Raw genomic sequence first — 25,035 nt, 5'->3', positions numbered from 1 at the left:
TACTAATAGAACGGAACAGATTTTTTTTACTACGAGGAACCTCGTACTCGATGCTGACATACTCCGCAGACAACTAGAAAATTGTCTTCTGCTCGTGTGTTGAGTCTTGACTCTCGACAGCTCTCTCGAATACAACAAAAGACATTAGCAAACAAGGGGGGGTATCATGTTTCTATCTGCCTTCGCATCATCACATCCCAGCCCGTGCCCTAGACTCCACAACAACGCGTGGGTAAACATGTTGTTTCCCGTATTGATATCATCCCGTGAAGCATCCGTCATTGACTCCCCTCGTACACTCGATTCCCGCCTGCCGTAACCACCCTTCCGTCTCTCATTGTAACCACTCTTCGGTCTCTCGTTCTCGTTCGCAAGACGATTCATGCACCGTAACTCATCAGGCCTCGGCCTGTCGCTCCCTCTCACTTCTCACTAGGAGACGTCTGCTAGGCTTTGTCCTTTTCCAGGGCTGCACTCGCTCCCTCCAGTGTGGAGGCTGTTGTAAACATGGTTTCACCTGTGCCATCACCCGGCCCGTCAACAAGTGGACTGGTTGGTGCGGTGAACATTCCAGCTAGGTTCCCGTTTTCATTCTCCGATTCTCCGACCTTTTCCATGCCCCGATCTCTGTCCTTGTCCTTTTCCTTCTCGCGTTCCTTCTCTCTGGGACCGCCTATGCTTCCACTCAGACTGTCTGTTCGCCCGTGGCCCGCACTTGCTCCCAAGAGATTACTTCTCACACTCGCAGTGTCGCCTCCGTATTTGCTTCCAATGTAACTATTCCGCTCACTTGCCAAGGCGGGTGCGGTCACTCCACTTGCCGAGATCAGACTGGATCTTTCGGCGTTCAGGTTTGAGCGTGTGTTATGTGATGCATCGCCACGGAGCGATACCGCGTCTGCCGCAGCACCAGGGTGAATAACTGTACCGGACAGCACCGATAATGGAAGCGATTCGCGACTTCCTCCAAACATGGATGCCGGAGCGAGTGCTTTGATAGACGCGTTGGTGTCGACTGAATTCCGTCGGCGGCGCTTGGACGAAGATGCCAGGGTGAGGATCGAGGCATCATCTGTAAGTACATTGTTGGCTATGGCGGAGTGGTAGGTTGTCGGATGCGAATGTGGAGCAAGGTGCGCTGGTACAGCGGTAGCCGGTTGTCCACCAAAATAAACGGGATTGCTTGTTGCAGTCGAAGCATGAGTGAGCATGTGTGTCCCGCCGGGGTTATTGTAGTTGTTAGTGTTGTGCGACGGAGCAGCAATCGACTGGACCGTGGTCAGGGTTGTAGCCATAGACCGGATGGACGGCGCAGGCGAGGAAAATGTACTGTCTCTGCCGCCATCGGTCTTTGTAGCGACTGTCGCGCTTGTTCCCACTCCCGAAGGAGCCGCATCTGAAAGAGCTGTCTCTGCTTGTGTGGCCAAAGTGGGTGCTCTTGATTTATTACCGCCAACTTGGCTGTCGTGGGAGATGGACACCGAGTGTTTAGAGTGGGACTGGGACAGGGAACTGTGTCGAGACCGCTGGGAGGAGGTGATGTGCGTAGAGAATGATAGATGGCCATTGGTGGTATTACTGTGACTGTGAGGTTCGCCGATGCGGGAGGAAAGAGGATAGGGATTGTTTTTCGCGATATTGCTCTTTTTGGACTTGATGGTCATCGGAAGTGTTGCGTAGCGCCGTGGACTCGCGCCATTATCGGTGTTCGAGTCGGTATGAAGAGTCTTGAGGTTCGCAAGTCGGCGCATCCACGTGGTGAACGGTCGTCGGCGGCCATGTCGGTCTAGTTGGGGTCAAGTTAGAGTGGTACGAGGAACGGTGGGCCGATGCCTACCATGAGGCCTAGGAGGCGCTTCAGTAGAAGCCATGGAGGAACGAGCCCAACTCTCGAGTAACGAGGGCGAGAGGACAGTGGTTAGACGATGCTCGCAGAGTCAGTCCCTCGAGGGTGCGCAGATAGTTAGGGATGATGGTGGGAGGTGAGTGTGGATGAGGTCAGGCAACGAGGTTCGGAGTGGGCGCGGCCCCTGTATGTGTGTTGTACAAAGAGAGATCTAACCGATGACGCGCCGATCAAGACAGTTTCAACATGCATAAAGAGAGGATAATACACAATTGGCGAGAAAAGGAGGTCCAGGTCAACATGGTTACTTTTTGTAGGTCCCTTAAGTTTTGGTGGAAATGAAGTGATCCGGGGAACCCAGAAAGTCTTGTCGCTTCAGATCGTCGGTTGTTTCATGCTCAGCCTCACTCTCCACGTGGCAACCTGCCACCAACCTGCCACCATCTCTACATAAAGTCGTCGTCGAAAAAGGACGCATCTCTGTCCTGGTTGCTCACCATGTTCTCTTCCTTCATAATGTCATCGTACGCATGATCCTTCTGCCATCTCAACTCTTCCCGTCGCTGTCTCTCCTCCCGATCTTTGGCCTTTTGTTGCTCCCGCGCTATCCTCTCGACCTTTCGTCTCTCCCTTTGGTCTGCTTCCCTCTCCGCTCTCAGGTCCGGGAACCGCTCTTCGCGAGTCTTGTTTAGTCTGTTGACGATTGGGTTTTGCCTTGCCGGCACGTGGATCTTCTTGACCATCTTTGGGTCGTGGAACGACACTTGACCCGTAGCCATGGACGCGTCCTTTCGCAGATTCGACCAGGGCGTGTAGATGACCGTAATGTTGTCTTTCTTATTGCCTAGAGTAGACGGTCAACCGGCTAGTGTTGTTTCCGTTAATATCTCTTCGCTGTACCTTCAATAGAATTGGCTTTAGTTAACTGTGCACAGTCTTCGAGCAGTGCTGATGGAATCGAGGTCCACGATTCACCGGGTTTTAGTCTCAGATAGACGTGAGCACTCGACAGGTTATCAACGTGAAACTAGCCACATCAGCGAAGTGTGTTCCGGGCTCAGTCGTGTGCACAGTGATACCCTTGGTAGAGTAAGTCTTCCACCATCCCAACCAGACAAAGCAGAAATCTTACCAAACATCCTCGTCCCAGCCAAATTTGATAAGATCCTCATCTGTACTCACGGTCAGATATCTGTGATGCTTCGTCGTTTGGGCAATGCACACTTTCAACCTTGTCTTTCCCCACGTAAATAAAGGCCGGCGGATCGACCGTCGACGACTTGAAATAGTACACCATCTCGGCTCCTTCGACGGGATAACGGGTGGCGCGAAGTCGGCGGGAAATGGTCTCACCAGGGCGAAGACCTTCCAAAGCCTCCTATAAGAAAGTGCCCAAGATGGTGGCTCACTAAGAGAATTAATTTGGTTCTGTGGTCTCGAATCACATGGCACCCTCGAGATTTGTTTGAGCGCGATGTGCGTATCCGACCATCCGGTTCTCTGTATCTGTTGGTACTGCGCAGCATTTACTCCTCTTGCGTCTTTATCATTGTCATCATTTTCCACCCTATTGGCTTCAACCCTTAATCACCTAATAGATACTTCCCCCTGAACTCAATTCGGAGCTGCGTCCTTGCGACAACAACCGCCGTCACATCTCAAGTGGGCTCATATCCTGGTATGAGGACACTCGACAACATGAAACCACGAAACGGCTCTACTTGACTCATATATTTGTGTGTCGCGCAAATGATGGTAGTATTTGATGCTGGGCATTCATGATGTCTTCCTGGGTATAGACTGGCATAGCTCATGGCAATACCCTAGCCAAGCTTCTACATCTTTCTACAAGACCTTATCAATGGCAAACTTGATGAGATTAGCTATCGTCAGGACATTCGTAGCTCTCTGCAGCTGGAGACTTGACAAAACCAGAACCACAACAACTAGCCTGGATGGCTTTTTGAGGCAGAACCTCGTACAGGTGGACAATCCACAGTGCAACTTCTTAAGCAAGGTGCTGACCGAGACCCAAACAGTCCAAAGAGACAGCCAAATCCTCGCTGGACAAATGTGAAGGGAAAAGTGCGACTCCCAAGCGAAGCGGTGGTTTCGGCGCAAAACCGCTTGCCTCCGCTTGCCTGATCCGGAGCCACGTCAAGTTGTATTGTGAACCGAGTACCTCGTACACCTTTCCCCTTCCTGGATACACATGGCCAGCATCAGGGTCGGGCTCTCTGGATCAATCGCGAATATTCGGTAGCTCCAACGCTTTCGTGAGGCTCGTCGATCTGTCGTGATCCGAGTGGGTCGGCGTGAGCGATGCCTGCGAATTGCTGACACCAACCGCTGGGGTTGTTCTTGTGTCGACCTGTTACACCAGGGCGCGGACATATTTTCGGCAGAGATCCGAGAACTTGGTAGCGAGAAATTGTGATAAAGCTAGGTATCATAACGCCCTTATGCGGTATCATGGTGAGAACGACCCAAGCCAAATTGTTGATTGAATCAGGCAATACTGCTTTTGTATTAGCCGGGCTCGGGGAAGAGAGACGGCGTTGTAATAAGTCGGGTGTCCTGAATCTCGGTCAATGCTGTGCTAAGAAAGGAACAAGGTAGATGGGGTGTGTGAAGTGTGGAAACAGAAGCCTCGATAGCTCAAAACCTCTCACACAGCATAGCTGGTGAGACCAACAAGTTGGAGGTTATCTTTTCTTCTCAGTATTTGCTAGATCCTAAGTTCCTGGTTGTGTTGGCTTTGGACGATTGGCCCATCCAGCCTGAGATATTTTAGGTTGTAATAGACAGGTTTCCCTCTACTCTCTGCCATTTGTGACTCCAAACACCAGATAAGGACTTCGAAAACCGAAGGAGAAACTCTCTAGTCAACCTATCATACTCAGACGTCAGGCTCAGGAGAAGTCTTGTTCGAAGAAGCGCAACAAACTAGTCAGCCTTGCTGCTACTACCAAACAGCTCACCAAGCTCAGTACACAGAGTATACTTCATTCATTCCCGTATTAGTAGAGGTGCGTATGCATAATCAGGGAGTAAGCGGCAAGCGTCGATCCTGGCACTTGATGAAAAGCAATCGCACAGAACCGGCAAAACGGCAAGCAAACTTCGGCTCCCCACCACTGCAACTTACGTATGAGTAAGCTCTCGAACAGAAATTGCGGAGTATCGGCCCGCTGTGTACAGCTGTCGGATGGTATTGTCTAAATGGACCATTAAGTCATGTGGAAAACATAGAAATAGCCATGACTCGAGACTAGACATGGTTGTGAAAGCTCTGTGCAAGGTTACTTTATGATGCTTCGTCCCGATCACGAACTTTCTCTCCGAGTTTCTCTGACCTGGACCATCAGAGGAAAGCTGTGGTTCGTTTAATTTCCCGACGGGAAAGATGCAGCTATGGTGTTGTGCCTTTGAAAGGCCCAGCATCAGGTATTGGGAGTAACAACAGTAGCCAATCTCCCAGAGCTTATGCAGCCATGGTTCGGATTCCAAAAATCGAGAGATGCAGCGCCGGCTGAGTGGGTTTTGGAGTTGGCGGGACGTGTTAGGCAGAAGTTGGTCCGTCTTTCCAGGTTCTGTACTGCAGCCATTGGCTCTTCCAAGAACCAGAAAAATGTCGTATTTCTTTTTGATCACACTCCAGAGTCTTTTAGATAGACTGGCGTCTTTTTGCTTGATGCTGGATCCATGATGGTTCCACTTTAGATCACGACTTGGACAAACCCATGTCTCGCTTTCCAAACAGCAGGTAACTGGGAAGGGGGGGGGGGGGGGGAGGACTGCAAAGGAGAGAAGTCGCTGAAGTATCGAGGTCAAACGCACCCGATCGGGCTGGGCTGACGGTGGTGGAGTGATGTTCCGAGGTTGCGACAGCAGGTGCAGGAGGAGAACAATGCACGCAGCTCGACGTCAGGGAGAGCGGGCCAGTGGTGCCGGCGAATCGAGGGATTGTTGTCTGGATCATCAGTCGTTCTGTAGCTCGAATTAGAAGAAATTTAGGTTGAATAGCGCAAGAGAAAATAAGAGCCCCCGCATCGACAGGCGCAGGTAGAGCCGCATAAGTCAAATGAGGCAGGAGGTTGTGGTCCAATGGTGAAAATCATGGTGGATGTGAAAGTGACCGCTGAACGAGGGAAGTGGCATTGTAGTTGCAGATGGGACAGGCCCAGGACAACTGTCTTCCTGTTAGTCACCCTTGATAGCCTAGCAAGCTAACTTAGTTCTTGGGAAGGCCGATGAATACCTTCCTCCCTCTAATACCTCCTTCCATTGACTAGTTACGGTAACACCCACCAAGCCCCTTCGTCTGGCTGTGCCGGCTGGAAACCATCTTCAGCTCTTACCAAAGCCCTTTACGAGGCTTATTGACAGTCACCGAACCTCGAGCCCAATGAGTCGTTAGTCCGTATTTGAGTAACTCTGGAGGAGACCGACCGATGCCCGGCTTTCCCTTTGGGCACACAGCACATAACCAAAGTCGGCGGAAGCCCTACGGCATCCCAACTCCCCCCAGTGTCCACTGTTGAAAAGCGCGAATAGGAGGGAACCATGCGTCTGATCCTTCATCTGTAGGCAATGCCTGACTGCATGTCCTAGCAGTTTGGTCACTGACGTCGCAGCTCGTATACTCAGAGTGCTTCGTGGCTGTGTCGATGGTTCTGCGAATAGTTACAGAACACCCGGCATCCGCGGTAGTCCGTCTGCACCCTCTCCTGCTACCTCCTGCGCCCAAGCTGCGTCCATGTCCTCCGTATCTCCTAAAAAGAAAGCACACCGCGGAAGCGTCACTAGGATTGCTGGTCGAGGAAGTTGTCTATCTCAGCACCCACTGATGCAAATCCATCCAATCGGCTGGCCACGTCAAGTAACTTGCTCGCTGCCTGCCGCCATCATCCATTGGACGTGGTAGAAATACGTCGTTGACAACTCTCCCTCGTATTGACTGCAGATTCGGTTAGCATTGGGTTGGCTCTGTAAACCACACCATTGGTTCGAAGAGCTTTGCCAGCATCTGGGCTCAGACAGAGTTCACTGGAATATGAGTCGCATGACATATACCAAAACCTTCGGGAATTCATATGCTCGGGAGACGGATGATCTCAAGGGTCCTCGGTTTTCCAATTCCGCAGTAAACATCCGAGCTCGGAATAGAAATCAGCATACTCGGTATATACATTATCAGCTGGAGCAACACCATGTTCTTCACAAGGCGAAGGGGAAGGCACAGAAGTTTTGATTCGCTATATTCTTTGAAGTCTAGTATTCTGGGGGGCAGCAGAAAAGAAAAGCAACGGTAAAAAAAACACAATCAATCAGGTCGGCCATTTGAACCTCGACAGACAAATACCTTCTCGCAATGGTTTACCTAGCCCGCGGCCCCAGAAGGGACAAATCATCCTAGCCTGTGAGCGGCAGATAAGTCTCTTACCGTCCGAGTACCGCCATTGGGTGGTCCGGCCGGACTGCCCAGTCATCTTTCTGTACCGCATCCACAGGCATTGGACAAACACCCTGGCTGCCTGGGAAATGGGGATCGGCGGTGCAGCATCCTCGCGTATGCCGAGCAGAGGTCACAGGGAGTCCTGCGTGGCCTGCGTAGCGTGTGGGGTGGTAAACATGGTGTCGAGTGTCATTCGCTACCACGTTTGAACTTGCTGAATGCTTGCAGACGAGTACATCCCGAATGTGATGCCTTACTGTCTGTCGAATCTTTCGTCCATGTGCATCCTGGTCGGCCCGCCCCTGCCATCGTCCGATGCAATGCCATGTTAATCACGATTCTCCATCTGATCTCGACATTCGGACTTTCTTGGTACATTTGGGGCGGATGAATCTGGATGAGTGTCAAAACCCCCATGGCAGCTTTCTCGTCTTTACATGGACAAAACACGGCGGAAACCCAGGCTGACCTGCTAGCCACGATCTCGGGGTCGACAGTGTTATCACACGCAGGGAAACAGATTGTCGAGGCATGATCGATCTTCGGTTTGCCCCTCCCAAAAAGGCTGCGCGCATTAGCTTTGTTGTGATAACTTTTGGGCGAGTTTGGGCTGGTGGTGGAATCGGTGGCTGAACCATTTGGCAACACACCTCCAAGCCTCGCACCTATGACCTTACCTCGGGCTCGTTGGAGGATAATCGCCCGATCGTAGAGCATCCATCCGAGTCGCTATCCCAGATTTGAAAAACGGTTCTGCGTGCTTGTACCCAACCAGGGCACAAAGCCCTGGAGGGCACAGTTCAGCATCCCCAACACACGTGCACACCTGTTCGCATTCCCGCTCTCCGTTGTTACGAGCCACCACACCCCCGAATCCCAAAGTTTATGACCAGGTAAGTTTTGATGGCTTGCGAGAGCCAAACCCGAGGGCCTCGATAGAGTTCCAATGGTGGTTCGGAATTCACCCGGTCGCCGCAGCATGGAGCTGGACTGGAAATGCTCATCCAGCTGGGTCACCATCACATGTGTTTCAAGGGATTGCTGCATGATCCGAGAGTCGATACTAGCTTTTCCGGCCCTTCGCTACCAAATCTCGAAAAGCCGTTGGCTATCTGGGGGGAAAAGGAGCCGACACTGGGGGATAAAGAGGCATGCATGCATTTTGGTCAGCTCTGGTTACCACGAGTTCTTCTACTCCGTCACATCACACGGCGTCCTGGTGGCCCTGCTCCGTCCTTGCCCCAGTCTTTCTGTTCACGAAAGTCTAAAATCCGAAAACTCAATCCCGACGCAAATCCACATCGAGGAGTAATGGGTCTTGACCGCCTATCGCGGCGCCATGATGAATTGCCCTGACAAGATAAAGGCCATTTTCAATCTTTTGGGCTCCGTCCTCTGGGAAACCCGACTTCACCCCAGGTACCGAGTAAATAAATTGCTACTACATACCCCGGTGTGCATCCTGATGGTGGCACAGACGCATTCTGCTGAAGATCGCTTTGGGCAACATCAGGTCATGGTGCTCACCCCTCTCGTTCGTGGTCGAGTGGTAGTCCTTCACGTTGCATAATCGGACTCGACTCGACAGTTCACTTCATCTGTCCCTCTCTAGCCTATCAGACCGTGGCCCTTGAACAGGGCATGGTCACAGTGCACTTGTTGGGCGTTCTCTCGCTGTCTGTCAACCGAACGAGTATATTCTTCTCTGTACGACCATCCTTTCTGAGTCCTCGCTCGTCTCCAACCTTCCAAAGGATCAGGGCAGCGCCTCCGTGAGGCTTTGACCCGGCTTAAAACCCCGGGCGTTTGACCTTAACCTTGATATGCTTCTTGAGACCGATACCACTTTTGACGTCAACGAGAACGCCTGTATAAGTTTCCTTATTACAGAAGCTATTATCCTTTCGACTGTATCGCGCCACGGACGATGTCTCGGACACCTCAAATGACGGTTCGACAAGCACTCCAGATTGCTCAGACCAGTCAAACCGGTGACATGGATCCACAGGTTCTCCAGATTTTAGAGAACTACCTATATCGGCTCTGGACTCGCATTCAAGCAGAGCCGGATACCTATATCATGGATCAACTGGAATTCCCAGTGTTCAATCACTTTCGAGCACGCAGCGAATTTCAAAACGAGACCGCGAGGAAGGCAATCGGAAGATATTGGGACAACCGAACTCCCGGCGACGGTTCTTCAAATTCGGTACACCGTCACTAGCTCGAGAAGTGAAAGCAGCTCTAGTCGATGCTGTCTGAGGATTGGGTATGATTCTTACAATCATTCCTTTTCCTGGTGACTTCCACTTCCACTACCACTTGGTGGCCTTGTGGACACCCTAGAGAGTTCTGCAAATAAGCATCAACTCAGCTTTGCACAAAAGCAGGGTTTTTCGGGACATTTCTCGGCTTGCGAGATGCCTGTGCGTAATGATACCTGGGAATTGGGAGCGGTGGCCCATTCTTACGGAGGTGAGAGCCGTGGGTTACCGCTGTTACCGCTGTTATACGGGGGACTTGGGGAGGCGGGAGTGACATGATTGGATATTTCTACTCACAAACATGGTTCACGTGTCCCGGGAAGTCCTAAGCAGGAGGGAGAAAAAGGGCCTGCATCGCCCTCGTCAGCCTCAACAATCGCTTGTCACCATGGCCTGGACTCAGCAAAGCTATAATTCTTGACAGTCTTTCTATCTCTACAGATCGCAGCGCGCTGTCACCCGTTCTGAGAGGGAATTTAGGCATTTATGACTCTTTTGGAGTGAATGTATAAATGATGTATGGCGCTACTCTTGTCCTTAAGGCCAATGGATCGCGAACGAGTTACCTGCGAAGGGTGGGAAGTGTCTTGCTGAGGGGGCAGCCTTAGCAGACAGGACATATCCTCAACCTCACCCAACCCGTCTCCTCGAGGCTTTTGACTCGGGTTATCATGTCAAAGAATGAGGGCTTTGACGAATGCTCTACCAGGCGAAACAGCAGCAGCAGCATGACAGGTAGGAAAATGTTGTCGAACCACATTCCAGTGCTAACATCGAATGCTTTCGAAGACCGTGCACCCACAACACCACCACTACCCTCGGTTATCTCGTCGAAGGATGTCTGACTCCTGCTCTCTGCCTATTACCTCCAATGAAGCTACATACAATGCTGTCCACAACACTTTTCACCTTCTTAGTCGCAGCGCCTGCTGTATGTAGGATGGCCGAGACCAGCAGACATGATGATCCGGCGCCGCATGGACTGGGAAGACTACTACACGCTCCTGGAAGACGCGATCATTCGCGCCGCGATGCTTCAAAGGTTCGCAGACACTACACATGTCAGAGTTTGGCCATCGCTAACAGGTCAATAGCTAGGATCACGACAGTCATCTCCTCCACTCACGACCGATCCAGACTGCACCTTGTATGACGGATATTTCTATGTCACTGCCCGAAACTATACTTGGCAGCTGCAGTGCTCCAATACCTACGATGGCGTTATCCTCGCTCAAACTACGGACACGACTGACTTGGGCTCCTGCATCCAAGAGTGTGTCAATTACAATCGCCAGAATGCCCCGGGGGCTTGCTTAGCAGTCACCTTCAATGGTGCTTTTGCCACTGCAGATACTGTCTGCACCCAGTTCACCGATGTTATATCGGTTGGAATCGCGTCTGAAGAAGGAGGTATGCATACTCAGCTTCCTGCTAGTCACGGTGGAGATATTTGACACGCACCCTCCAGCAGAGTGGTGATGTTGTTGGCAAAACCACTTTGCAATGGCAGTAGAGGTGCCGTCTGAGCTCAGGCTGATTAGGGAATTCAGGTTTCGTGAACTCAGCCCTGTTGATACTTGGTCCAGATGGAGAGATTTTTGCCACAGTAAGTTTTTGCGAAGGTGCATTACTGTGGTTTAAAGAGCTTTGATCGGGCTTCATTTTCAATTCTGACAAAACATCAGCCAGAACCAGACCCATCATTCTCTGGAGCGCCCACCGGGCAGCCCACCGCAGACCCGTTATCTTCCTCGACCACAGCAAGTTCAACAGGAATCACCACGACAAGCACACTGTTATCGACAACGAATTCTCAACCTGCGAGCACATCATATGCGATTTTCACCACCACGACCACTTCTACTAGTACGATCTTTGTCGCATCATGTACTGATGGGACTGCTTCGTGTCAGCCTAGCACGACAACTTCTTCTTCTACACTGTCCTCTGCAGAAGGCCCAGGAATTTCTTCGAGCAGTCCTCAAACTACAAGCGCAACTTCTATAGATATCAGTGATGGAGGCTCCAGACCTGCCACAACTACAGGGCCAGTGACCACTAGCAGTTCATCAAGAGCCATCACATTCGACGCAGGTCAGACAACACTGACAACCGTTGTACCTTTTACCGAATACATGGTCCAAATCATTGAGGTCTGTGCGGCAACCCCAACCCCTTGCTCACAATCAACCAGTACGGCAACCAGCGTAGGGTTCAGGACACAGATATCTTGCTCCCCGGGCCCTTGTATTGGTGTGGCTCCAGCCACAGGGTTTATGGTCGATGCTCTTGCAACGGGAACTTGTATTGTTCCTTAATGTCGTTACCTTGGCAGGTCGTCTGGTGAGAGCGATGGCATTTCTGGCGGCCGAGGTTGGTTTGATGGCGGACAGTCTGATTCTTGTATCTTTGAGCATTCAGCTGAATTTGTACCATGAAGTTATATGACACAATGTTAGTGGCTATAAGAGCTACATGTACTGTGTCTGGAGGAACAGTGAAGGGGATTGTTGCGAGAGAGTTTCGGGGAAATCTTTAGTCATGAAATGGCGAATACGGATTCGGCGAGGCGGAACGGATAATAGTCGTGCCGAAGATCTGCCGAGAGGGAAGAGGGTCCACATGATGATGCTGCATCTTCTTTGACGCTTCTTTCGTTTCTCTTTCCCCTCCACAGATGCACAGACCTATACCATCACGATTGACTCTCTAGGCATAACTTGTCTCGTTACCGTGACTTATTCCCACATAGAACTCCTACATGACAATGAGCGTCCACGCTATCGACATATGTCACAGCCTTGGTGCCAAAAATATAATTCGCTATGTGACGTGAAGCGCAAGCGGACCCCTTCATTGTCTCGTTCACCTTTGTTCTCGTAGTAGTTGTCGGTAAGTGAACGGTGAGGAGGGCTCCATTGTCTGCCACACCCTCAAGGGCTAGTAAACCTGCCACTTTACTTCTGATTAAGACAAGATTTATCTGCTCCTCCATCCTTCAGTCCTTACAAACTTTCTTCGGAACTTTTGTAGCCATCTTCCAGTCCGCAAAGATGACTTCCTCAGCTCTTTTCTCGCTTGCTCTGGCAGCATTCATCGCCTTTCTGAGGCTGGTGAACGCAGATTCCTCTTCAGCCTGCAACCCTCTGAACGGTCAGTAAACCTGGCGCCCAACTGATGTCGTGCTTCAACTTGCCATCTAACTACAAAATGTGTAGGCCCTTGCCCTGCGATTCCTGGGTTGTCAAATAGCGAGTATTTTGTTGATTTCACACAGCAAACCACAACACCTGCTGACTGGATTCTCGCCGACTATGCCACAGTTGGCTACGGTTCTCCTAACGGTGCTAACTTTACCTTCGCAAAACGATACGATGCCCCGTATATTTGGACCCGCTTCTATGTTCTATTCGGCCGCATCGAGGTGGTTGTCCAGGCCGCCCCTGGTGCTGGTATCATCACAAGCGCCGTCATGATGTCGGATGACTTGGACGAGATAGACTGGGAGTGGTCGGGAAACAATTTTGCCGGGTCCAGTGGTGCTGTGCAGACCAATTATTTTGGCAAAGGTCAGATTGGATATTCTGACCGCGGCTCGCAACCTGCCGTGGACGATCCTGAACACGAATTCCACACATACACCTTGGATTGGACACCGGAGAAATTGGTTTGGTCTATTGACAGCGTTGCCGTTAGGACATTGAAAAACACTGGCGCCACGACTGGGTCATACCAATACCCGCAGACACCATCCCGGCTGCACCTTGGCCTGTGGTGCTCGGGCGACCCAAATACTGCTGCTGGTACTGTGCACTGGGGTGGAGGATACACCAACTTCAGCGCCGCGCCATTCTCAGCCTACGTGAAGTCTGTCAAGATTACGACGAGCAAAACTTGTTCAAGTTGGCAATATCCTAGCCCGTTCGATGGCACTTGGCAGTCTGTGCAATGCACCAACCAGACACTTGCACTCCCATGTACTTATACTGTCGCTGCTGGTGATGACGGCTCTAAGATTGCAAAGAATTTGACAGTCAATGTCGATACCCTCAAGGCAGCAAATCCGGGAGTCAACTGGGATCAGTTGATGTTGGGCCAAGTGCTCAATGTACCGGGTGGTACATGTCAAACTTCAACTACGACGTCAATAAATTCAACTACGAGTCCTACTTCCTCAATCACTTCCACGACGTCCTTTTCTCCGACTGCTTTTGTCACCTCGAACTCGAGCAGCTCGCTGAGTGATTCATCTCCGTACACATCTTCAACATCAACATCATCCATGATGTCTTCCACACTTCCAATTTCAACTTCCTCGGCCACCATAACTTCATCAATTACACAGCCAAGCTCTTCAAGTACGCTGTCCTCGACAAGTTCAGTAGCAAGCACAACGGCTTCGACTCAGATCTCCTCCGAGTCAACCTCCGCTGTCACTGTGACCTCCACCTCAGCTTCGACCACAATCACATTGACTACCAGCGCAAGCTTCTCTTCTACTATTTCGATAACATCTGGTGCAAGTAGCAGCACCACAACATCGTCAGCTCCTTCTCAAGCAGTAAGCTCCTACACAGTGGTTGCAGGCGACTATGGTTGGGCTATTGCGACTTCACTGGGCTGCTCCTGGGATGCTTTGGAGGCTGCAAACCCTGGGATTAATTGGGATAGCTTGCAGGTTGGGCAGACCTTGAATGTACCTGCTACTCAGGCTTCCGGCTCCTCAACATCATCAATTCCCTCTAGCTCTCCCTCTGATATTCCCTCTGATTCGATGAGTGGAAGCCAATCGACATCGTCCATGTCGTCAACTGCTTCAAACTCCACCTCCACCGCTACTTCAGGCTCAAGCACTACATCTGACCCTGTCTGTGGCTCTGGCCAGCCATGCGCAGGACAGGACGGCAACCAGACAAGCAAGCCCCAATCCGCTACGGCAGCCTCGACGACTGTGATAACGACATCTATATCCACAAGTCAATCTTGCAAAACTTCTGCTACGGCTGCAACATCGGCCACTGCTTCCACCGAGTTGTCTAGCACATCCAGCTCGAGCTCTGTTGACTTGGTGTCATCCTCCGATACCACCCCTGTTGGGGAGTCGGAGGATCCTTCCAGTGCCGTGTCAGGCACGAGTACGTCCAGTCCAACTTCTAGCACACCCGCTGAAACTAGTAGTACAACGTCCAGCGCGGCAGGATCCACGAGCACAGAAACTCCAGTTGCGTCAGTGACAGTAACTACCAGCTCGGCGACATCAACTGGCAACCAGTTTACTTCTTCTCAAACAAGCTCTAAGTCAAACATCGTAAATCCAGTCACGACACCACCATCATCCTTGGCTAAGATGATTTGCAATCAGGATAACTGCCTCCGCAATGTGATCGATCCACGTTATTCATCCACCATGCGTGGCTTCTGTACTGGTTACACCAAGATATCATCCAACACCGCGCCTCTGCCCACATTCTTGGGTGGGTGCTCAGCGGATGTTAAGAGGGTCAGCAGTGCTTGTTCCTGCCTCGCCACCAGCTTTGGGACGGGAATGGCAACGTCAGGGACGCCGGCAATGACGGGACCGCCGTTGCGGGCAGGAAGTCCTTCGTGGAAGCAGACCCCTTCTTGGAAGTTAAAGCGGTCGCCTTTGAGATGGAATCGACCAGCCGTGTAAGTACGGTGCCGGCAATGATCGGGCGATTTCATGCAGCACTAATTTCGGGTTACTGGACAGGATGGAGCGTCGTAGCCCTTGTAATCAATGGTATTCAGGAAAATGAGAGTTTGTACAATAATCGATATGCCACACACTCCCTTCCGTTAAGCAATGTGGATTGGCCTTTTTCCGCTTGGCCATATCTTTTGACTGTTTCGAAACGTACGCGAGACATGTTTGACGGTGCCCAGGCTCCCTAAAATCAACCGTGGTCATAGCAGGGCGTGTGAACGGAACAGGATCTTTTCCTTGGCCAAGCATAACGGCCACACCTTTCTCGGACTGAGTAGTCGGAGTAGATCCATCTTTCAGCAGCGAAGGTCAATGAGATGTTCTTTCCCTATCTTGCTTTGGTCTTTCGTCATGAGGGTTTAGCTCTTGTGACCCTGTAGTGACAGTTCGGAAGCCTTTCTTGTGGTATGGCACCAAAGGTGGACTAGTGTCAGCACGCTTCACGATTACACATTTTCATATAGGTCTAAGCACTTCATTTTGATAGCTGCATCGCATCCGTAATAATTGCATGGCAGAGTCCAAAGAAAATAATGTGGAGGCAGAACAAGTGCGTGCAGCTCATGCACGCGAGGCTGAGGCATTCCCGCAAGGCTGAGCCTGACTTGGTGGGTGTCTTGGCATAAATCTTGGCGCCCACGAAAAATGCGCCCGCTCCTTTGCATCTCGATTCGGCTCGTCAATTTTCGAGCCCGACTCTTCCACCACGTCTCCCTTCAACTCAACAAACAAGTCTCCCCGTACGAACTGAAACCCTCTCCCCGACTCACGACGATCCGACCACTGATTGTTTTCTCGCAGAACGTCTTGTCTGATAATCCGCCAAAATGACGAAGGGAACGAGCTCGTTCGGAAAGAGTGAGGAAATTCTAATCCACACACAACCTCCTCTTGAGGAGTTTGTCAAGCGGTTTTGAGAAATTTGGTATTCTGACGGGAAGCTTGTGAACAGGACACAACAAGACGCATACTCTGTGCCGGAGGTACGGTTTTTTTCCTTCCACTGTCTTTGGGCTGGGTTTCGCGTTTGGGGGCATCGAAGAGGATGTCAAATCGCAACAGTGGACTGACTTTGATACAGATGCGGTCGTCGAAGCCTGCACATCCAAAAACACACTTGCGCCAACTGCGGAGTACGTTGAAATCCCTTCCTTCCACCTTTTCGCCGTCCATCGCCTTTCCTTTCCGCTGCGATCCACGACATGCGACTTCACAACATACATCAGACGAACACATTGGAGGATTGGCCAACTGACAGTGCAATGTAGTATCCCGCCGCTAAGACCCGCAAATACGAATGGAGCGAGAAGGCCAAGAGACGCAAGACCACCGGCACTGGCAGAATGAGGTCGTTGAAATTGGTTGCTCGGTAAGGACTCCTACTGTCCCTTTCATGTCGATGGCTTCGCGGAAGAAGAGGAGGGCGGTGTGCTATTCCAGGGTGAAATTTGCGTGTCAATGAAGAACTGTGAACAAGGCAGAATAAAGCGGTTGATGGGTCGATACACCGGCCCGGGATGACCTGGTCCAAGATCTAGCATGGAGACTGACGAGGCTTTTGTGAATACAGGAAATCAACCAACGCATTCAGGACCGGAACGCCCAAGGGTGCTCGTGGACCCGCAAAGGCATGATTGAAGAGACAAGATGACGTGTGAAGGAGCTTCATGATTTCGCATTGAAATACATTGAAAATGTGGTTTACTGGAGAGCAAAGCCTTGCGATAAAACTAAGTGCGGATGGACAGCCTTTGTGTGGCTTGACAGACGGGGCAAAGGTGGTTTATGCACAGGCAGGGAGTGGCAGCCACATAGGGAAAACCAAGGACGTTGCTCTCCTGGTCTCATATGGCTGGGCGCAATCAGATGCGGCGGCGTGGTTCAGATAAAACAAAACATGAGGGCAAACTTTGTCTTTGCTTTTTTCAAGCATGAGATCTGCTCAAAGAGCCTCAGAGAATCGGAAAATTCAGCATTGAAACTACCACTCTCGTATACTTCTTCCATTGTCCGTAGTGGTTCTTCGTATCTCGGTATCTTCGTGTGTATGTAGGGTGCTGTTGAGAAAGTCCCGCCACTCACCTGACCGTGTACTCGAAATCTTCGTTGTCGCGAGTTTTTAGATCCTCAAGCTTAGTGACACACACAGAAACCCTTTTCACTTCATGCTGTCAGACCAGGGGAGGAGACATGAGACACTTTTCTCCAGAACGTCTCTATAGAGGGAAGATAAAATAATATGCCCCCAGCAATCCCGCCTCCGTTAGCGAGCTACATCCAGTCCTCGCTGTCCCCGTCCACCCTGCACAGCCAAACACTCATCACCTCGGTTCTCAGCACGCCCTCGCCTTGGCTCGTTCTGCGAATCATCTACGCGGCTTTGTACGGGGTCGAGGACGACATTGGCACGAGAGAGGGGAGAGACGTACAGGGGCTTGAGAAAACGTCGGCGACCACGGCGTTGCCGGTTATTTTTGCGAGTTTTCTGCGGCCTCTGACTCTGTGGGTTGAACTGGGAAAGAAGATTGTATGTTTGACTTTTTTTCCCTTTGTGGGATTTTCTAAATCCGTCGCATTACCGCCGGAGAAATCTGTCTGGTCTTCTCCCTGTCAGGTCTATGTAACCTCGCGATTCTACTTGCGTCTTAATCATAGCTCATTTGTTGATCGGTGCGTGCGACCTCGACGCTGACTGTTTCGGTAGGGTCTTGATATTCAGTCACTGCTCCGCAGCAGGAAAATCATCTATATCGATAGCCTCTCTTATAGTCAATCGCCCCGTCCTTCAGTGTCAGGAGGAGGAAGCAGTAGTGCAGGAGACCCGTCCCTTTCACCAACGACGAGGCTGAAGTCGCTGGCACTGGGCGATGTACAGGATGCTTTGAGTTCGGGCTTAAAGAGTCTCTCCACGACTACGTCTCCCTCTCCGTCGGTATCGAGTTTATCATTATCACGCACGCCAGCACCTCGATTGCCTCCGACTTCTACCCTTCCAACACAACTCCCCGAAACCACAAAGCCACTTATCATCCTTGACGGCATTGACTATCTCGCAGCCAGCCAACCGTTCCTCCCAATTATATCTGTGCAGGCATTCCTGTCCACTCTCCGCACTCAGTCCCGCGCGCTGATCCTTACCTGCAGCGCCGACGCTCCGTTGCTGCGCATTGCCGCCTCTACAAACGAAGAAGGGACACCCCTGGAGCGCAACCACGCACATCTCGTGACGGCCATGGCGCATCAAAGCCGCTGGGTGTTTCAACTCCGAGGGTTGGACACGGGCAGCGCGAAAGACGTGTCCGGCGTGGTCAGGGCAAGCAAGGGTGGTGGGTATGAAGGTAACGAGAATGACGAACACGCACCCTCTACTACCCAGAGGAGATCTGGAGACGGCGATGACTTGGATGATGCCGAATGGCTATATCAACTTAAGGGTGATGGGTCGGTCAGGGTGTGGGGTCGTGGTGAATGATTCCTCATCATCAGCGCGCGCCAGTTTGTCGCCTTGTCCGAGAGGAGGTGTGATAGCACCCACCGAACTGCCGTACCTAGAACTACTATGTATAGAAATGTTTCGTTGCCAAAAACTGGTTTCCCTCAATGATTGTCTTGTTGATATAGTAATCTGAAAGGGATTTTGTAGAGGAAGCAATAGACCGAGCACTCGATACATCGGTCCTTCATGTGGCCGAGATCTTATGGAGTAATACATGCAGGAAGCAATTCCGCTCTTCATCTCAGCGGATTTACGAAACCGGGATGATGCCATTCTTCGCCGACGTCTCCCCATCAACAGGTATTCTCGGCCGACAGCACAAAGACCTCCTCGTGCTTTAACAGTGTCTCATATGGAGTTCTTTTTGAATAGATAGTTCATTCCCAATCCCCGAATCTCGTTCTACCTTGCCTCTCGCTTTTGCAATTTCCCCTCGAGCCAAAGTCATGTCGGACTCGTTTTTGTACACCTACCCCTCGCCCTTGGAAGGGTACCAGGATCTCCCGCCCCTTCCGGACGAGTTGAACGAGGATGGAAAGTCTTATAAGAACCCGCAGACGGGCGCGCTGAGCGAGAGCTACAAGAGGTTCACCTCCGGTGTGACCAATGGCCGGCGAGGCGGCTTTGACGTCCACATCTACTACCATCTGAATAGCGACGAGCAGAAGGAGTACGCCCGTGCGCTTTGGGAGCGGATCCGGAGGGAGTTTCCAGAGTTGAGGTGAGAATCTTCCTCCTTGTCCGGTCCTGGTCTGGAACGGCCTAGTTGTAAGGTGAAGGTTATACTGATCGAAGCAACGTTTCAGAATCTATCGGTTCTGGGATCGTCCTGTCGGTCCCCATACAATGGCCATGTTTGAGGTGAATATCTTCACGCCTGCTGAGTTTGGGGCGTTCATTCCGTGGTTGATCATCAACCGAGGGCCACTCTCTGCGCTGGTCCACCCAAACCACGAAGATGGCGACGCGGTGAGGGACCATAGCCAGCGAGCCACTTGGCTGGGAGAGCGGGTGCCGCTGGATTTGGGCATGTTGAAGAAGTTTCTGGACAAGAGAACGAGCGAGCGAGCGAATGGGAAAACGGATTAGAGGGTGTGTTGTTGATATGGAGAACAGTCGCTGCGCGTTGTGTGCGCGCGTTTCTCTGTGTGTATTTCAAAAAGAATTGCCTTGAGGTTCTTCCTTCCTCTGGCGTGCGTTTTCCTCAGCTGATGGGCACTCTATTATCCCACCGCCTTCACTTCACTCTCACTTTCAATCTTGGACCGTTTAGTCGAAAATTCCCATCTTCTAATGTCAGGTCGCCATCCCACCACCCTCACTTCACTCCCGCTTTCGTCTTTTAGAGCGTTTGTCCGAAATTTCCTGAAATTTCGCCTCTTCCAATGTCAAGTCACCGCTCCCTTCATCTCACGCGTGAATTCAGTCCCATCGGTGACAGACTCGGGCCATTTCCCAGTGTCTTTTTGAAGCGAGAAGATCTCCTTTCCACCACATTCATCGACCCACCTCGTCCTAGCACTTCTCCCAGTCCTCCCACCTCTGGACTTCCCCATCTCATCGAGGACTCACATATCATGTTCTCCCGTCCCACGGATTCATCGACCCGCAGAAGAGCTTTGGAAGAGGATGATGAGGTCACTGTGAACAATCTAGGGGGATTCTTCTCGCGCGACAAACAACATATCGAGATTTCGGATTCTGACTTTGAGCCAAAAGGAGAAGACGACAATGATGACGACGATGAGGAAGAAACGGTACAGCCACGGTCATCGAAATACGACGTGATACCACCTGCGAGACCTTTTGTTCAAGTCACCACAACAACCACATATTCCACCCCTCGCCGAAGTGCTCGAGTACAGCCGGCGTCACCTGTGAACACAAAATCTTCGACCTCCACGACACCTCGTACTTCGACTAAATCTCGTTTCAGCGGTCGAAGTGGTCACATTCGAGCAGACCCGCTATCAGAAGAATCTCCTTTCAAACAGGTCACCACCACTGCCGAGGACGAACTTGATAAGAATAATTTGGACGACACAGCAGAACCAGTCTTCGCCGAACGGAATCTGCGGAAGAGAACTGTTAAGCAAACGAACCCGTACAAATTCGATAAATACAAATATCAGTTATCAGTGAAGACTGGCCATGAAGCGAGTTCAAAGAAGGTGGAAAACGCTATTAGAGAAGCGATTAGAGTGAATGAAAAACAACCGATAACCAAACTTCCGACCACAGAAAGGAAGATCACGGGCAAACGCCGTCGAGCCAGCTCGCCTCCGGCGGGTATTGATCTTGACAATACCTTTGACCCAGCACGAACTACCTTGCGAGTGCGATTAGACGGGTTTCAAGGCGGCGCAGCAACTCCAATTACCCTGAGTGAATGCAATAACAATGACAGGTTGATCGAGTTTATTCACAAGAGCTGGGAATGGAAATTCCAGGGCCTTGACTTCTCCCATGCCATTGTATCATTTCCGTGGCTGAGCAATCGATCGACTATTCTCCTCCGCCCCGGCCTGGACGAGAGTTTCGAGCACATGATGGTCGAAATACAAAATGCACCTATCTGGAGGGATGGGGCACAAGGAAGATGCGATGTTGAGGTGACTGTACACCTGTATTAAGAAGGTTGCAGTGTGGTGGTATGGGAACGACCAAGATGCTGACAACGCTCATAACCGTCAAAAGGGGAGAAAATTGAAGACTATGGGCAACGTATCTGTCCAGGGGGAACGGGTGTGTTAACAAACTCTGACGATTTAGTTAGTGGGCTAGTGTAACAGAAAACATGAAACGAGCAAAGCTCTGTGCCTTATCCTCGCCTGGTGTTGGCCGACAGCCAATGCCGCACCGTGGCTAAAAGCTCTACCACCAGTCGGCTCTCGAGCTGCACATTGAGGGGACCACTTGGTGAGGAAGCCCCTGAATATTCCCCGGTGGGAAGACATTGATCGGTAGCGAGATCACAAGAGAGGGAGGGTGAACCGAAGGAAAAGAACTCTTGATCTTCTTTTTTCGTCAATCTCAGACACGGCTTCCTTTTTTTGAATTTGCGTTGTTACTTCTTCTCGAAGCAGCGGTTCGTCCTTCTACCACGCCGTGCACGCCCACCACGTCCACCACGTTGCGGACCGACGCATGCCGCACGATTTGACTTCAGAGCGACCCGCTGTCAAGTGCGCCCCTAACGCAGGTTCAAGTGGTTCAGGTGGTTCAAGTGGCTCAGGTGCAGTAGTCAACGTCGCTGCTCTGGAGTTCGGCGCCCTGAAATTACCCCATATTCCCTTCTCGAAGCAATTTGAACGGGCCTTCAACGGTCGCCGGTGACCTGTATCTCTATCCTTTTCCCCCCTGCGGGCTTCGACATTTGCAATCAACGAGCAACCTTGTCTGGCCTGCCGTCATTGGCAAGCTCTGAAACCTCGATATTCGTCCATTCTCTTAGACTCTGCCTCCGACGCGGTTACAACTCCACTTCACACTCTTTCCTGTGCAACAACCTCTTGTCACTCCAAGCAACCTTGAGAACCTTACATCTGCGCTGGCCGCCCCCTGGTTCATCACATCAAATCGAGTCAAGTCCTCACTACGGCCGCCATCCCGATCCTTATCCTCCACGAATGATCGGTCGCCTATTCAGCAACAAGTAGCAGGGCACCTTCTCTGACAGCTCGATCGCCAATCCGTTCTCCTCACGTCAGCGCCTGCGCCTGCCTCCAAGTCGTTCACCTCGCAACTACTCCGAATTGGCTCGCAAGCAAACAACCCCTCTCCGACAGCTGATCCCAGAGACACCATGACATCTCCTCCTCTCGCTCGCAATGAGTCTCAGGCTTCGAGCCGTCGAAGTACCAGTCTCGGCTCTCGCTTGTTTCGATCAAAGAGCGGCGAAGCCCTAGGTGATCGCAAGACCTCTGCGAGCCGGCTCAAAAAGAAACAGGAAATGGACGAAGCTGCAAAAGTCACACAGTCGCCTCCCCGCTTGCCAAATTACAATCCGCAGCCACTGGGTATTCAATCATTTGGCGGTGAAAACTACAACCCGCAGAATACGTCCAGAGAGTACACCAATGGCGCGAAGAACACTCCCCCTGTTCCTCCTTTGCCCGGGAACCTGGAAAAGGAGGGTGTTGATCCATATGCCAGAACCGAGAGCATGACCCACCGTAAGTTGAGTTCCTTGTGAGAGATCATGACAAGGCTGACTCATGAATGTTAGGTGGGCGATATTCCTATGCGAATTCGACCGTGTCTACCATCAACTCCCCCCGGAGAGTTCGACGTCGCAAAGACCCCACCCCCTATAACGTCCTCATCATTGGCGCTCGAAATGTCGGCAAGACCTCTTTCCTTAATTTCCTCAAGAGCTCGCTTGCTTTGCCAGCGAAGAAACAGCCGAGTCGAGCTCCGGATGGCGATACTCCTCCGTCATCTGCGAGAGCAAACCCCAACTATGTCCACCATTACCAGGAGATCGAGGTCGATGGGGAGCGCATCGGCTTGACATTGTGGGACTCTCAAGGGTTGGACAAGGGTGTCGTTGACCTTCAATTGAGAGACATGAGCAATTTTGTGGAAAGCAAATTTGACGATACCTTCTTGGAAGAGATGAAGGTTGTTCGCGCCCCAGGGGTCAGAGATACCCACATCCACTGCGTTTTTTTCGTTCTTGACCCGGCTCGACTAGACGCCAATATCAATGCTGCTCAAGGCATCAGCAACGGCGTTGAAAACTCGCGAATTGGCAAGCCATCCCGAATCGTTGGCGCTCTGGACGAGGACTTTGACATTCAAGTCATGAAGACCTTGGCCAGTAAAACTACCGTCATCCCAGTCATCAGCAAGGCGGATACCATCACTACAGCGCACATGGCGTTTTTGAAACAAAAAGTCAGCCGGAGTCTGAAGAAGGCCGGTCTCGATCCACTGGAAGCCTTGAGCTTCGATGCTGAAGATTACGATGACGAACGTCTCGACGAGCGTGACGAAGACGAAGACAGTAGTGCCGCAGACTCGGAGGACCGGGCGTCAGCTCACAGTGATGATTCTGATGCGAATCGAGACCTCGCGACTACAAAACGCCCAGGTAACCACAAACGCCAGGCCTCGGCCGAGGATGCTGTGCTTGAGAGTGGCTACGTTCCATGGTCGATCCTCAGCCCCGACAGTTACTCTCTTGAAGCAAAGGATGGCCCAGTGGGTCGACGGTTTCCCTGGGGTTTTGCCGACCCGTACAACCCGGACCATTGTGATTTCGTCAAGTTGAAAGACGCCGTGTTTGGAGAGTGGCGATCCGAGTTGCGAGAGGCGAGTCGGGAAGTGGTAAGTTCATCTGTCGCTCAAAGGTATGAGGTTCTGACTGACCGTGTCTTAGTTTTACGAACGCTGGAGGACAAACCGTCTCAATCGTCGAACTCTTCCAGCTAGTGCGACCAACGGTCTACCGTCAGGACCTAGACAGAGCAGTGGCGGGATCCCGATTGCTCTCCAATCGCGTGCGCGATAAGCCTTGAAATATTCTGTACAATAAATGTACAACAGATTTGAAGATTACCGACCAACATCGATCGATTCGAAGACGATAACTGGTTGGCAGTGTTCATCTGTATGCTATTGAAACAAGTTCAAAAGTCAAAGCCCAAGTAAGTCGACTGGGGAAGTTGAGAAAGTGGGAGGAACAGTCGAGGGGCAGCGGATTCTTTTGCAGGGGCATGGAATGTTGCGCATTGCTGGCGCATTTGTCGGCCTTTGTCGATCCCTTACATTACAGTGCCTTGGTTTTTGAACGACTTGACACGAGTCATGACACAACAGCTTTTTCTTGTCTTCTTGGAGAACATGACGCTGGCTCTTGCGCGTGTAGAGGGCAGGCCAGGTCACTCCGAATATGTTTCCTTTGTTGAGTTTGGAGGAAGTGCGGCAACAAGAGGCGAGCAAGCAAGCGAGCGAGTGGGCGAGCGCTGAGCGTTGAGCATCGTACGCAGCGGCACTGAGCAGGGCTTGGTGTTTTTGAAAGTGACGGGAGTCTTTGATTTGGTGCTGAAGATGAAATTGTAGCGAGCAGAGTTAGCCCGAAATACCCCTTTTTCCCTTTTGCAGACAATGGTAGATTCGTTTACTCTATATAGAAACTGGGCAGAGGAGGGTGGCCCTTGTCCTGTGCGAGCCATTGTTTTGCGTAGACGTGTCTATACGAGTTGGTTGCTCAGCTTAACCTGTTAAGAGTGAGAAGGGACT

At 51.4% G+C, this 25,035-nt stretch overlaps 7 protein-coding genes across 7 annotated transcripts; 5 read left to right on the top strand and 2 right to left on the bottom strand.

The window, feature by feature from the left end:
- Positions 1 to 446: 446 nt before the first annotated feature.
- Positions 447 to 1,871, bottom strand: AYO21_11801 (hypothetical protein; the record flags this gene model as incomplete). Its single annotated transcript, XM_022661684.1, has 2 exons — positions 447 to 1,786; positions 1,838 to 1,871. The coding sequence occupies 2 exons, from the start codon at positions 1,869 to 1,871 to the stop codon at positions 447 to 449; spliced, it is 1,374 nt and encodes a 457-aa protein (XP_022506007.1).
- A 421-nt stretch (positions 1,872 to 2,292) lies between these two features.
- AYO21_11800 (hypothetical protein) lies at positions 2,293 to 3,143 on the bottom strand (the record flags this gene model as incomplete). The annotated part of the gene is made up of 4 exons (XM_022661683.1): positions 2,293 to 2,690; positions 2,747 to 2,850; positions 2,979 to 3,018; positions 3,071 to 3,143. 4 exons carry the CDS (start codon positions 3,141 to 3,143, stop codon positions 2,293 to 2,295), a joined length of 615 nt encoding a protein of 204 aa, XP_022506006.1.
- Positions 3,144 to 10,527: 7,384 nt separating this feature from the next.
- Positions 10,528 to 14,095, top strand: AYO21_11799 (hypothetical protein; the record flags this gene model as incomplete). The annotated part of the gene is made up of 7 exons (XM_022661682.1): positions 10,528 to 10,629; positions 10,678 to 10,978; positions 11,155 to 11,174; positions 11,254 to 11,721; positions 12,571 to 12,721; positions 12,787 to 13,686; positions 13,914 to 14,095. The coding sequence occupies 7 exons, from the start codon at positions 10,528 to 10,530 to the stop codon at positions 14,093 to 14,095; spliced, it is 2,124 nt and encodes a 707-aa protein (XP_022506005.1).
- A 3,437-nt stretch (positions 14,096 to 17,532) lies between these two features.
- AYO21_11798 (hypothetical protein) lies at positions 17,533 to 18,765 on the top strand (the record flags this gene model as incomplete). The annotated part of the gene is made up of 2 exons (XM_022661681.1): positions 17,533 to 17,820; positions 17,998 to 18,765. The coding sequence occupies 2 exons, from the start codon at positions 17,533 to 17,535 to the stop codon at positions 18,763 to 18,765; spliced, it is 1,056 nt and encodes a 351-aa protein (XP_022506004.1).
- Positions 18,766 to 19,235: 470 nt separating this feature from the next.
- On the top strand, positions 19,236 to 19,878 carry AYO21_11797 (hypothetical protein; the record flags this gene model as incomplete). Its single annotated transcript, XM_022661680.1, has 2 exons — positions 19,236 to 19,510; positions 19,596 to 19,878. The coding sequence occupies 2 exons, from the start codon at positions 19,236 to 19,238 to the stop codon at positions 19,876 to 19,878; spliced, it is 558 nt and encodes a 185-aa protein (XP_022506003.1).
- A 296-nt stretch (positions 19,879 to 20,174) lies between these two features.
- AYO21_11796 (hypothetical protein) lies at positions 20,175 to 21,422 on the top strand (the record flags this gene model as incomplete). Its single annotated transcript, XM_022661679.1, has 1 exon — positions 20,175 to 21,422. One exon carries the CDS (start codon positions 20,175 to 20,177, stop codon positions 21,420 to 21,422), a length of 1,248 nt encoding a protein of 415 aa, XP_022506002.1.
- Positions 21,423 to 22,594: 1,172 nt separating this feature from the next.
- Positions 22,595 to 24,304, top strand: AYO21_11795 (hypothetical protein; the record flags this gene model as incomplete). Its single annotated transcript, XM_022661678.1, has 3 exons — positions 22,595 to 22,964; positions 23,018 to 24,120; positions 24,173 to 24,304. The coding sequence occupies 3 exons, from the start codon at positions 22,595 to 22,597 to the stop codon at positions 24,302 to 24,304; spliced, it is 1,605 nt and encodes a 534-aa protein (XP_022506001.1).
- Positions 24,305 to 25,035: the final 731 nt, after the last annotated feature.

The sequence above is a fragment of the Fonsecaea monophora genome, assembly GCF_001642475.1.
Source record: "Fonsecaea monophora strain CBS 269.37 chromosome Unknown Scaff184, whole genome shotgun sequence".
NCBI lineage: Eukaryota > Fungi > Ascomycota > Eurotiomycetes > Chaetothyriales > Herpotrichiellaceae > Fonsecaea > Fonsecaea monophora.
The sequence above is the reverse complement of the archived record's forward strand: the minus strand, read 5'-3'. Positions and strand labels throughout refer to the sequence as shown.